Source organism: Bicyclus anynana, chromosome 1 (genome assembly GCF_947172395.1).
Source record: "Bicyclus anynana chromosome 1, ilBicAnyn1.1, whole genome shotgun sequence".
In the NCBI taxonomy this organism is placed as follows: Eukaryota; Metazoa; Arthropoda; class Insecta; order Lepidoptera; family Nymphalidae; genus Bicyclus; species Bicyclus anynana.
This window is the reverse complement of record NC_069083.1, coordinates 5,162,224-5,176,061: the sequence shown is the minus strand read 5'-3', so window position 1 is coordinate 5,176,061 and position 13,838 is coordinate 5,162,224. Positions and strand designations below refer to the sequence as shown.

At 38.5% G+C, this 13,838-nt stretch overlaps 1 protein-coding gene across 2 annotated transcripts; it reads right to left on the bottom strand.

The window, feature by feature from the left end:
* Nucleotides 1-252: 252 nt before the first annotated feature.
* Nucleotides 253-13,120, bottom strand: LOC112053728 (uncharacterized). 2 transcript variants are annotated; one of them, XM_024093254.2, is made up of 7 exons: nt 12,960-13,120; nt 6,248-6,384; nt 4,079-4,343; nt 3,798-4,009; nt 3,499-3,724; nt 1,793-2,076; nt 253-1,032 (listed from the first exon to the last, which is right to left on the bottom strand). In XM_024093254.2, the coding sequence occupies exons 1-7, from the start codon at nt 12,973-12,975 to the stop codon at nt 805-807; spliced, it is 1,368 nt and encodes a 455-aa protein (XP_023949022.1). In that variant the 5' UTR covers nt 12,976-13,120; the 3' UTR covers nt 253-804. The 2 variants fall into 2 exon arrangements, with proteins under 2 accessions (XP_023949022.1, XP_023949023.1); XM_024093255.2 differs by lacking the exons at nt 3,499-3,724; nt 3,798-4,009.
* Between the last annotated feature and the right edge of the window lie 718 nt (nt 13,121-13,838).

Here is a 13,838-nt window from a genome sequence, read left to right as displayed (position 1 = left end):
AAATCTAACGATCATTACATTGCCTATGACGTCATTTTTTCGAGCCATTTTGTATGGGGCGTTTTTCAGGGATCCGCGGCAGCGCCGCAAATCTGACCCTTTAAACCCCTGTAGCTCCGAAAGTAATGATCGCAGATACCCTGTTCCTTTTACAAAATTGCTTTACTATTAGTATACTCTTAATTTATATACAATTTAAAAAACTGTCATCATCCCTATACTGGTGATTGATAAATAAATAAAAACACGGAACACATTTAAAAATAATTTAATAAAAATATAACATGGCTGTTACATCAAATAACAACATGACTACGAGAGCATTACGCAGTGCATTAAAATGAGATTACCAGGCACGATGTGAATATATTTACCACAGTACATAATATTTCCTTACGTTTTATTAATAAAGCCTTGAATGTTCAACGACACGAAGCTTTGAAAGCGCTTATACACATCTAAATCGACAATACAATCCAATTTGTATCTACCCACAATCAAACGTATATAATAATATTTGGTGACTTTATGCAACGCACAATTTATTTCATACAAATACATGCTAGGTATAAGGTCTATCGAACAATAGGCAAATTCCAAAATGCATCATTTGCATGTATTTCTAGATAGGCACTTCTTATTCAATTGAGAAAACAAGTCTGAAATATATAATTAAAAAAAAAACTTGTTATAAAAGGCACTTTATCACGAAGCCGTTTTCTCTTGAACAATAATGGAGGTAGTAATCGACAGTTCAGTTTACTGATAGAACACGAATTGGATTGACGTAGTAAGGGGTCGAGTTTAGGCAACGAGAATCTCGTAGTCGGGGAAGCCTAACTCTTGGCCGCCGAAGGAGATGTAACAGACGCCGTGAGATTGTTGCACCTTGCCGGTAGTGAGGCTACCTTCGTGGCTCACTCTGCCGATGAACAGAGGCTCGCCGTCCTCGGATTCGCCTCCGGGGAATGCACCAGGAGGAATGTTTGAACCGCTGGTCGGCATCCAGCTGTTCGGACCACCGACTAGCACCTGAAATGAATCAAAACGCGCTGTTACTAACTAACTTTTAAATCATATTTTCTGACCGATTTTTTTTAAAGAATATTTGCTATATTTTTTTTAATATGACCAATATTTCCATGCCGCTCCGACTAGTCGGGAAAGACTGTATTAGGAATGGGTAGGTATGACAATAGACCAACGGTTCCTCAACGACCAACCCTCGGTGATGAGTCCGACCGCTTTACCGTTGAGCTATTGAGGCTCTAAAATGAAGAGATCGGCGTGTTGAAGAACCAAAGTTACTGACATAGATCAGCGAGACGCGAAGCTGAATGGGTAGGGCATATAGTTCGAAAAGCTGATGGAAGTTGGGGTCTCAAGGTGCTGGAATGGCGACCCCGCACCGAAAAGCGCAGGGCTAGTCGACCCCCCACTAGATGGACCGAAAACATCCAGCGAATTGCAGGGAGCCGCTGGGTGGTGGCGGCTCAAGACCGTGGTGTTTGGAAGTCAATGCAAGACGCCTATGTACAGCTGTGGACGTCCATCGGCTGTTAATGATGATGATGATGTTTCCCGACAGATATATTGCATAGGATAGATAGATTTTCAGTTAGAGGTCGTTAAGGTATTAGTACATAACGCAATTTGGAGGTCATGTACTTAGAAACACATGAAAGTGTGTGCACTGATAACGAAGCGCTAACACGTCATCAAATTAAGGTCACATTATAATCGGTACCTATATCACTAACCCGCAATTAGAACAAGGTAGAGAAATTAATACCTGGTACTCGTTCTTGCCGTTTTCCTTGCCACCCCACGGCACGTACGCGCATCCGTGGGACGACGCGAGTTTGCCAGGGATCAAAGCTCCCTCATGTCGCGCTCTGGCGACGTAGATGGGCTCTCCCGAGCAATCCTGGCCTCCGACCACAGCCCCCGGGGGCACTTGGCCAGACGTGGCGTCTACCCAAATGCCGGCACCGCCGGACACCGGGGCGATTCCGGGGTAGCCAGGGGGAGGACTGTAGAGGGCAGCGGCAGACGGAGCAGACGGTGGGGGCAGGACTAAAATAATAAAAGTAAAATTGTAACAAAATGTGTGCAAAATTACAATTGACACGATAAGCAGGCAAGCAGAATCAAATGTGGTAGGTGATATTTATACTTATGATGTGTATACCTAGAAATAGGTCGGCTGTATAGCTATAATAAAAAAAAAGAGTAGGCAACCTAACCTAACGCTTCATACGCAATTTCGCGCAGGAGCATGCTAGTAGCTAGATAATCATCTATTTTTTTATGAAACTAAATACAATGGGGATGATGACTTGGTTTGATGAATATTTTGATTTTTAAAAGACATTCGGCTAAATAAGGTCAATATTAACTAATGTAAACTAACTAACTAATATGTAAAAATCAAAGATTTACTGTATTTATAATTTTGTTTGAAGGTCGTACAAATCTAACGATCGGGGCGTTTTTCAGGGACCCGTGGCGGTGCCGCAAATCTGACCCTTTAAATCCCTGTAGCTCTAAAAGTAATGATCGCAGATACCCTGTTACTTTTATAAAATTGCTTTACTATTACTATACTACTAATTTATATACAATTTAAATAAGGGTTCCGTTTTTGTACTACTTACGTTCAGAACCCTAAAAACTGTCATCATCCCTATTATAGCATCGTAGGTTGTTTATATATAACATTTATTTTAGCTCGTGTGTTATTATATGCCTACCCACGGTTTATAAAATGGTATTTGAATTTTGTTTAAAAACCAGCCGAACCACAACTCTAATATTTCATACTGTTCTAGTAAAATTCCTTGCAATAAAAGCAATAAAAAATTAATTGAGCCATTGCTTTAACTTATTTCATAAGCATCAGTTATATAAAAAAATATAAAATATTGTAAAATGAAAAAAAATATGTGGTATGTATTGTAGACAAAAAATTATGGAACAAAATGAAATGAAAATGAGCTTTTCTAGCACCTTAGCATATTATTTAGGTTTAATCAAATGTTTATTAAAGTGCACAATTAAGAAGTTAGGTAGTCAAATTGTTTTCAAATAGACAAATAGGAAATGTAAATAAATACTTGAAAATAATTGATCAAAAGAAAACATTGCCTATCTACGTAGGTACATTAAGTCATGTCAATACTTAGTGTAAATACATATAATAAATCATGCTAAGCAGATAAAGTAATCAAGAAGTAAATAAAATACAATTCACGAAATGTACCCAACATACCAAATCACATCCTGTGCTTTATTGATGGTTACCACACAATAATCTACAAGTTAAAATCCTAGTCGGTAGGTGTATTTTTATTATAATGTTAATAATATAATTTACAATAATAAAGTTAATTGATTGAATTAATATTGTACATATCAGGCAAATACTTAATACCCAGGTAAATGCAACAACAGCAAATATAACAATGAAGCATCCAAATTAACAAATGGTCACTCAACGTGGCTGGGCACCGCCTCTGCCGAAATGCGAAATACGCCAATTTCCTCTCGCGCCGTACCCAGTGCGCACGCCGAAGTGGGTCACTGGGAAAGGCGAAGGGTCCATCCACTCCATCAAGGGTGCACCAGATCTTCCGTCACGAACCATCAGTCTCCCACAGCGCCACTCGATGACGAACTTCCTAAACTCGTTAGGATTCATTATACCCGGAGTCGGGAGGGTCACCTAAGAATTTCGACATTTATTTAATGTTGCGCCAAATTGTAATACATTGATACCACATCGAAAGGATCAGTACCTTGTCGGGCTTCTGCCTGCAGTGTCTGATGACGGATTGTGTGTTTTCCCAACCGCCGAGGATGATTTCGTACATCGGGTCGATTTCAGCGGGCGCTGACGTGAGGCATATGTGACAATTGTGCGGACCGCGGTATTCGAGTTCCAACGAGCCGGCCGCGACGGGCCCGAATTTATATTCTAACTTGTCGGGCGTATTGAACTCGGCTCCATCTGCACCGTGAATTTAGTTATAGGTATTACGTTGGGTACATTTAGTGAAAGCGTTAGAAATGAACAAACCTTCAATTTTCCAAGTGCCAGTGGCACCCCAGCCGGTGCACACACCGACGAAACCGACCGGGAAAGGCTGAGGGTCACACCAAGAGATGAAAGGAATGGCCTCTCCCTCCCGGCCAGCGGAAATGACGCCGCCGTCCCAACGCACCCAGAAACCACGGAATTCGCCGGCGTTGAGGATATTGGGGGTGTCGATTTCAACTTTCTCTGGTTTTGTTCTGTTCCTCCTGATTACACTCTTGGTGTTACCCCAACCACCAATGAAAACCTGAAATAAAATGGCGAAACGTAGATATAATTTGTACTTCAATCGTCATCCTGAATTGTCGGCTATTATTATATTGGTAAGTGTGACAACAAGAAAAAACTATAGCTTGGCAAGTTCGTCGATGACACTTCCATGATATGCGGGCGACGGGAGGGTAAGGACTGCGCGGGCATAAAGTAGTGCGCGCAGGGCATCGCAACCAAATACGAACGAATTTGCCAAGCTATAATGAATTCAATGTTTTAGAAATTACCCCATCTTCATTTGAAGATTTTAAAAAGCATCCTTCCTTCTACCAGTGAAATTGTAATTCATCTATACTTATAATAAATCTGTAGAGAGGTCAATTCTGTACATGAAATATATTTCTAAAATAACTATCAGGGGGTGATTGGTGATCGATACTGATGCCAAAAATGCAATCAGTAAAATTTTTGTCTGTCTGTCTGTCTGTCTGTCTGTCTGTCTGTCTGTCTGTCTGTCTGTCTGTCTGTCTGTCTGTCTGTCTGTATGTTCTTTATAGAAACAAAAACTACTGGACGGATTTTAACGAAACTTGGTACAATTATTCTACATACTCCTGGGCAGGTTATAGTATACTTTTCATTACGCTACGATCAATAGGAGCAGAGCAGTGAAGAGAAATGTTGAGAAAACGGGAGAAGTTACTTAATTTTTTAAGCTTCCGTCGCGTGTGCAGCCTTAATGGTTAAAGCTACATAGAAATCATGTATGACGGAAATGTTCTCTTTAAAATTATCTATAAAAACACAACAGCATATATATGTCTATCTTTTATGGTTGACTCACAATAACACGTTTAACTCCCGATAGCTTAGCAGTTCGGAGCTTTCTAATTATATTTGTCTACTCTTATGTTTATAACACTCATCACTCATCCCTAACTAAAAAAGTTAACATTATTACCTATTCAATAAAAAAAGAATCATAAAAATCGGTAAAGAAACACCAAAGTTATACAAGAAATATACTAAGCCATCGCGCGTGAATACTAATTCATGCTATATGGATTATTTTTGTGCAACGGTTGCCGCACTCGATGCGACTCGCGGGGGGGGGGGGGATATATAAAGAAGTGCAGCCTTAATGAAAAGGGCAGGGGTAGGGCAGGGGTAGGGTAGGGTGGGGGTAGGGTAGAGTTAGGGTAGGGGTAGGGTTGGGATAGGGTAGGGTAGGGTAAATAGGGGTAGTTGAAAGTTTACAACGACTTTCACGCGGACGTAGTCGCGGGCGTCCGCTAGTTTAGAAATAAATTATGATAACGGTTTACGGTATATAATTATTATTTTTTTAATTATGGACTCATAAGTTGGCTTTAGCATAATATCTTTACTCTGGCATAGGCATCCAATAATACACTGTAATCTTTGGGTGCTACTGTACCAATGGCGTAGCGTGCCTTGGATGGGCCCTGTATCAAAATTAGTAGGGGGCACAAATGAAGAGTAAAGATTTCACACAAAAGAAACAAAAATGCTCGCTGAAAATAAATATGACAGCATGTGTCTGTGTAGGGTATTTACAACTTTTGGGCGTATGCTTTACTTGAGAAAGGAAAGATTGCTTTTTTTTAGTTTTGTATCTCTGAAGAGAAAAAAAACCAAAAAAAAAAAACACTTTTTTTTCGAGAAGCACCAGGTGCGATTATGGATGATTGAGATTATGGATGATTTACAAACTTTTGCTTTGACACGTGAGAAGGCCCCTGTAGTCCGAGGGTCTGGAACATTGATACGGCCGATTCAGCGGTATCTACGCCCCTGCTAACTACACTTGAATAAACCAGTCGCCTTCCTTTTCCTATCCACTGTTAATCTAGTTAAAAGATCCCTACTTTGAAGCTTAGCTATTCAGTTTTTTCTATAATGACTTTAGCTTATTACCTCATACATCGGTTCAGACTCCTGAGGGGCCATGGTGAGAGCAATGTGCGCGTCATTTGGAGCTCTTATCTTGAACTGGACCGAACCGCTGGACACCGGGAAGAATTGGTATTGCAGGTTGTCATCCGTGGACACATCTGTAACAAGTGATTAGGATGCATTAGGTTTCGGTATATTTCTTTTGTGCTTTGATAAGGTATATATATCAGTCTAATCTAAGCTTTTGCCTGACCCCAAACTTAGGCCTTCTAAAATTCAGTTATTTACGAAGATTGAAAAGGGATTATGCATGACCTTTAGTTACACGGTAACGCTTCTAACGTGCTCTTAGTACGTATTGGTACTAAAACTTCACAAACCCATCACATCAAGGTCGCTCACGTTTCTGAAAAGCAAACGGCAGTACCCACGCGGCATACTATACAAGTCATTTACGCAGTGACAAACACTCGATCAATTATAGTCGTGGGTGCTACAGAAACGTGAGAATAATTGACCGTTTGTGGCTAGCATTATAGAGAGTCAAAGCATGCATGCTTAAGTACTGCACGTTTCCTAACCAATGAACTTTTATGAAGTAGGTATCTACTTTTTTATTATAACGCACACGATTTTACAAAGCCAGAAATGCGTAAAATCATGTTCTATGATCTAACATCCTGAACAAGCTGTATACTTATTATGGTGTTCCTGCCTAAAACTTGAGGAATATCTATTAAAAAAACATGGACGAACATTTTAAACAAAATATATTAGACGAAAAAAATATTAGGCAGGCAGATATCCATATTTACTTGTCTACTCAGTATTCACCAAGTGTCACGGCAAAGCTTTTCCTCCCGGCTTCTATTATGGTTACAGTATACAATTAATAGCCCGCCAAAGCGGTAACCTAACAGCATTTCTAAATATAGCCTAGTGTTCAATGTGTTGGTATGCGGAGATTGGCCTGACTGCGCCGCAGTGCGCACCCACTGGTTTTACAAATTACCCATTTCTTAGCAATGGGTGTACCTACATACTGTAACATACCTACTCGTATTATACCCAGCTACCCCCGTAAACATTGAAAAATATTGAGATGTCTTTTGTAATTTTGAAATAACTGCCATACTGGATAACCAACGTTATTCGTTTTTTTCGTTTTTATCTTACAACGCCATCTCGTAGTATTTTGAGGTACTACTAAAATCGTACATATTCGTAAAATCGTAGAAATTGTACCTTCCGGTTAGAATATTTAAACCACAAACGGCTAAATTTAAATTATAATCAATATGCATTCTTTTATATTTTTGTTTCTCTGTAGGTTTATAATATTTTTGGAGTTTCAGCATTGAAGTGCGATTCCGATATTTTAATTTCAATAAAACTAACTGTTTGTAAAGACTTGTTTGAGATGGCTTCGAGATATTATTTTATTCAGTCATTGACCTGTTATTCGCTCCATAAATAAACTATTTACTAAACTTTGTCACCTGTGAGTTTCTATGATTATGTATTACCTTAGGTACAGTAAAACAAAATATTACGTAGGTAAGAAAAGAAGATAAATGGGCTACTTTATAGTTACACACCTACCTACGCTATAGATCTAGAAACTAGATAAAACAGCGCTATTAAGGTCAGCTCCTTTATCGTTATAGGAGTTTCTTCCCAGTACAATGTATTGATCGTAACTATGAATGACATCATCGACTCTGAAACATTAGGAAGGAACGAACGCGATTCAAACTAAATTATTTATTCATCATATCGGAGTTAATTGCATTTGTTAGGTACCTACCTAATTAATTACTGGTTTCGATACATACAAAATCTGCATGGAATCGGTATCGGATATTAGGTACCCAATTCTTTGTACCTACCTACCAATAAAATTAAATGGGAAAATTTGCAAAATATAGTTATTAGTTATCACTATCCATACTGACAGTATATACCTATTCCGAATGATGAAAAACTTGAACTCGTAGACTCACAATTTCAAATCGAAATTACGCATTAGGAAATTGAATACGGAATACGATTTAAGGTTATCCTTAAACGTTAATGTAGATACAGGATTCATGTTATAAATTAGTAACATGAACTACAGCTATGTGCAAGTACTTTCTGGCAGTATCTATTACTCATGTAGATTCTAGATTTAATTTAATTATTTATTACATTATCTCTGAATGACCTGCTCAACGACCTCAGCAAAGATTCTCAACGTGTGGGCCTAAAAATGAACATGAGTAAGATGAAGATCATGTCTAATAATCATGTACCGCTCCACACAGTTATTGCTGAGGACTCTGCGCTCAAAATTGTAGACGAATATCAGTCAGTCAGATAGGTCAAATTTAGAGAAAGAAGTTCAGTTAAGTCCAATTTCGAGAGAGGGAGGAACTCCGCGACATCTTTTCGTCTGAAATTCCTCAGTGCCTGAAGACAAAAGTCTCCGAACAGTGCGTGTTGCCAGTGATGACCAACGGATCCGAGATTTGATCGCGACGAGTAACTGTGGGCCTTATTAGAAGACTCAAAGTCATTCAGCCGGCGATGGATCGAGCTATGCTTTAGAGCGAGTTCTCTGCGTGATCGAATCACAAATAAGGAGATCCGCAGACGAACCAAAGTCACTGACATAGCTCAGCGAGTTGCGAAGCTGAAGTGGCAATGGGCAGGCCACATAGTTTTAAGAATCGATGGACGTTGGGGTCCTAAGGTGCGGAAATGGCGACTCCGCGCCGGAAAGCCCAGTGTTGGTCGACCTCTCACTAGGTGGATCGAAGATATCAAGCGGATTGCAGGAAACCTTGAGTGTTTAGAGTTAGAGGTCCATGCAAGAGGCTATTTCAGCTGTGGACGTCCATCGGCTGATAATGATGATGATGCTAATGATCTATTATATTTAAATACTTAGATAGCAGTGCCTCGCACATTTTAAAAAATAATTTTATGAGCAAAGTATGCAAAGCGCAAAACAAATAAAATTAAACGGTTTCTTAGCAAAGTTTCGAAACAGCGTTCTAAGAATCCAAATTTATTTTCTTACAGAAAAGAGTTGAATGTGACCCCAAAGGCTTTAGTCGCTTTAGTTTATTTGTAAACGAAGTAAGGAACATGAGCGTCTTGCTAAATTTCGAGGCATGCAAGCAATTCTTCTGAAAACAATGGCTGGAGATTTCAAAGAATTTGACAAGTAGGTACCTACAACTTACCTACACCTATACAACGTTTGCCTAAATGACGATATACGTATTAAAATTATTGAAATGATTATACGTAGTATATATAACAATTATATTCACCGTGTCCGTGGCCGCGTCTTTAAGCTACTGCGACATTTATGTATCCAATACAAGAAATCGCATAATTATATCAACAAAAATGAACTCAAGCAAACTCAAACATAGGTAAGTGTTTGAATTGATTTTCAACTCTATTTCAACTGCAACAATGCCCATAACAGTTTGATAGTCTAATGCGCTTCGTTGCACCTCACTGACGCACCATGTGGATCGGTGTTAAAAATGTTCGACTAATGTCAGATATATAATTAAACGTTTCCCTAGTGTTTTTACCTCTAACTTAATATCACGTGCTACTAGGCTTGATAACTGATTATTGTAATAATTCAAACTTCTGAATACTTAATACCTACCTACTGAGTACTGAGTTTGTGTTGGCGTTGATGGGAAAGCTCTTTTATAGGTAGTGAAAGAAGTACATCACGAACTCTATATTGTCTATTCTTGCTGTAGGGAACCTAATGGGACCGCAGGCCGGAACTGCGTCACTGGAGGAATTGGGCGAGCGCAGAAGATCTGCCAAAGTCAAACCCGACGACAAGATAGAACTACTACTCAGTCTAAAGTCTACTCTGCTCAGACTATTGTTGTGACCTTTGGGCTTTGGGAAGTTAGTCCTGGACCTCCGTGATCGTGGTTATTGGTGGTTAACGTTGGTTGTTAAATGGTTAAATTCAGGTGTGTTCTGGCAGGCAGAAGATGCATAATTTTCCATTTATGAGATTACGTATCTAGTAAACGTAGGTAGGTAATTATATGTCAATTAGAATACTGTGAATAGGGTTGCCAGGACACTAAGCCCAAAAGCCGGACAGACTAGTCAGTTTGGTCGGACATTAGGGTGAAAAGGCCACATTTTTGAGGATTTTGTATAAGCAAAATAAGCTTTTTTGACTATTATTATAAATATTGTTAAATTCGAATCTATACTTATAATAAATCTGTTGAATTCTGTAAGTACATGAAATATATTTCCAAAGTAATTATCAGGGGGTGACTCAAAACTGATGCCAAAAATGCAATCAGTAAATATTTTGTCTGTCTATATGTTCGTTATAGAAACAAAAACTACTTGACGGATTATAACGAAACTTGGTAGGTACAATAAATTATTCCTCATACTGGGCAGGTTACAGTATACTTTTCATCACGCTACGATCAATAGGAGCAGAGCAGCGATACTACTGTAAGGGCTGGATTAAAGAGTCTAAGAGCGGACGAAGTTGCGGGCGTGCGCTAGTTAAGTATATTTATTATTAATGGTTATTAATCATTCAAATAAAGTCATTAGTATAAAGAAATCTGGACGCTGTTTGTTTTAGCCGGACACGTAATCAAAAATCCCAACTATGTCCGGCTTTATCTGGACGCCTGGCAACGCTAACTGTGAATCACGACGTGGTAAGTGGTAACTGGAAGATTAGATAGGTGTGTTTACTAAATGCAAAGCTAGGTAGGTATTTACCTATTTAGCAAACCATAGCGAAAAATTACATAGGCCAATTAATTTTGTTGAATAGGTAACTAAGTAGTTTTCCTAAATCAGAGGTAGGTAGATAGTAAGTACCTATCTAATTACTCACTCAAATCCATTTAAAACAACGCCCACTTTATGAAATCATGTATTGTTTAGCGGAAGCACTTTACTGTGGCGGAAGGTATTAAAGAATATTATTTTTAGATATATGTATACTTCTTCTTACATCTATACTAAAGTGACTAAAGCTTCGATTTTCGCTGTTTACCAATTACAAACAAACTAGAAATGAAGCTACAAAACGCATGTCATTTCGTAACTTAAACAAGTAGTTTAATATTTTTTGTATTTTTTTTTTATAATGTTATTCAAAATATATTAACTATACTTATCTAATTGTTTTAAGTTTATTAATGAAATTTATTTTCATTAATTTTAGAACAAGTACGTACATAATTTTATTAGGTGTGAAATTACTAGCGATTTATACGCTCATTTTTACTTTGTTTGTTGGTAAACAGTGCACATCGAGTATGGTTTTACTATAGAATATCAAGTAGGTACTTACAGATGAATAATAATTAATTGATATCTACTAGGTATATATATGAAAAATGAGTCCATATAAGTATCCATTGGTCACGCCATCATGCGTGAACGGCTGGACTGATATCACTACCTATTTTGATTTAGATGTGTTTGTTATTGTCAGGAGAAGGTTCATATGACAGAAAAACATAAAAATCGTAGGGGTAGGGTAGGGTAGGGGTAGGGGTAGGGGTAGGGGTAGGGTAGGGTAGGGGTAGTTGAAAGTTTACATCGAGTTTCACGCGGACGAAGTGGAGGGGTTCTGCTAGATAATAATTATAAAAATTGATATTAACTATTTATGCCTATGATTAATGACGATTGTGGACATGTGGATCTACATAGGTACCTATTCAAATGTAAGTATAGTGATCAAGTGATCCAAACATGAAGTATCCAAGAAATAACCTTCAAATAAAATGTATTCGCGCGATTCATGAGCGTTTTTAAAAAAGGAAAGGGTAGGTTTGCATAGTGTGACAAAAATTATTTCCGTGGTTACCTCTGCCACAGTAAAATATATATTTTTACTGTGCCTCTGCCAATGATAAAAGTAATATAACATCATTGGCCTCTGCCCCTGACGAGTGCATACCTATAAAGTTTTGGAAGTTTAACAAAATTAATCGCAGACACAAGGAGAACCTGATATGCGAGCGACTAGGTACTTTACACCTTCATTGTGATAACTGGTAACCGACAATACATTTAGCCACACCCTGGACGCTAAAATACCAATAGTAGGACCAATTCAAACTGTAAATAGGTAGGCACCTAATATATTTGTTGTGAGCGACGATTTATTACTGATGACCTCATACTCGTAGCTACCTCCCTGCGTTGTGCGTTTCAAATCCTACAATGTCATAATCATAACACCTACTTAATTGTCTAACAAGACCAATTATGAACAATCTTCTAACAATTGTTATCTACCTACTTACTATGATTTCATTATGAGTAAACGAGAAAGACTGCAAGATTACGAATACGTAATCGTAAGTAAAGATATAGGTGTTATTAGGTACCTAGCTATGCATGCTCAGAGGAAAAACAGAGAAGTTACCGTAATAGATTAGAAAAAATGTTTAGCTATTGATCCCAAAGAGCCGCTGAGACTGCAACCACACCCGGCTTGACTTGGCCTTGTGCCAAATAAACGCCGGCTATCCGAACCAACCGGCATGTCAAATAAAGCATCGGGATTCGGCAAACTTCTTATAAATCACAAAAACAACCGCTTTATTTGAATAATCCGTTGAGAATTTGAAAAATTCGTTTTAAATTTCTAAATACGATCTTGTTTACAAAACTATTTTTGTAGGTAAACATTGATTTTCTCGCTTACCAAGAATGTTTGCCATGGTTGAGATAAATAACTTGGTCACTGTTGTATTATAGCACAGCACGTGAGCTCGGAGTGGAGCCGGCCTCTGAACTAAACTAAACCAAACTCATAACATAAGCTGTGCCACTGCCAGTGTATCTTGGCCCCTGTGGGAGAGCCGAGAGGGAGGGAGGGGAGGCAGTAGACGGTCTAGCTATTTTATTGAGGTCTATATTAGGCAGTGTTGCCACTTTATAGGAAATTACCCGAATTGCGGGCAATTTTAACTCGATTTTCGATCATTCCTAATATGTGGGGATTGGTTCTATGTTTGGGTTAATTATTTACCAAACAGGACGATTATTTGAGATAAGAGCCGTGATAGCCCAGTGGATATGACCTCTGCCTTCGATTCCGGAGGGTGTGGGTTCGAATTCGGTCCGGGGCATGCACCTCCAACTTTTCAGTTGTGTGCATTTTAAGAAATTAAATATCACGTGTCTCAATCGGTGAAGGAAAACATCGTGAGGAAACCTGCATACCAGAGAATTACCTTAATTCTCTGCGTATGTTAAGTCTGCCAATCCGCATTGGGCCAGCGTGGTGGACTATTGGCCTAACCCCTCTCGTTCTGAGAGCAGACTCGGTCTCAGCAGTGAGCCGAATATGGGTTGATGACGACGAGTACATAATATTGAAAACTACACTGATTTTAGTGAGTATTTTTGTTATGTACTCTACTAAAAAATGCAGTATTTTTACTGATGTTTTTAGAGCTTTGGCTTATTATCCTTACCCATAGTTTAAGATAATATTGAAAACTACACTGATTTTATTGAGTATTTATATTCCTTTTTGGAAGTCGGTTAAAAAATGCATTATTTTCACTTTTTTCCTTTA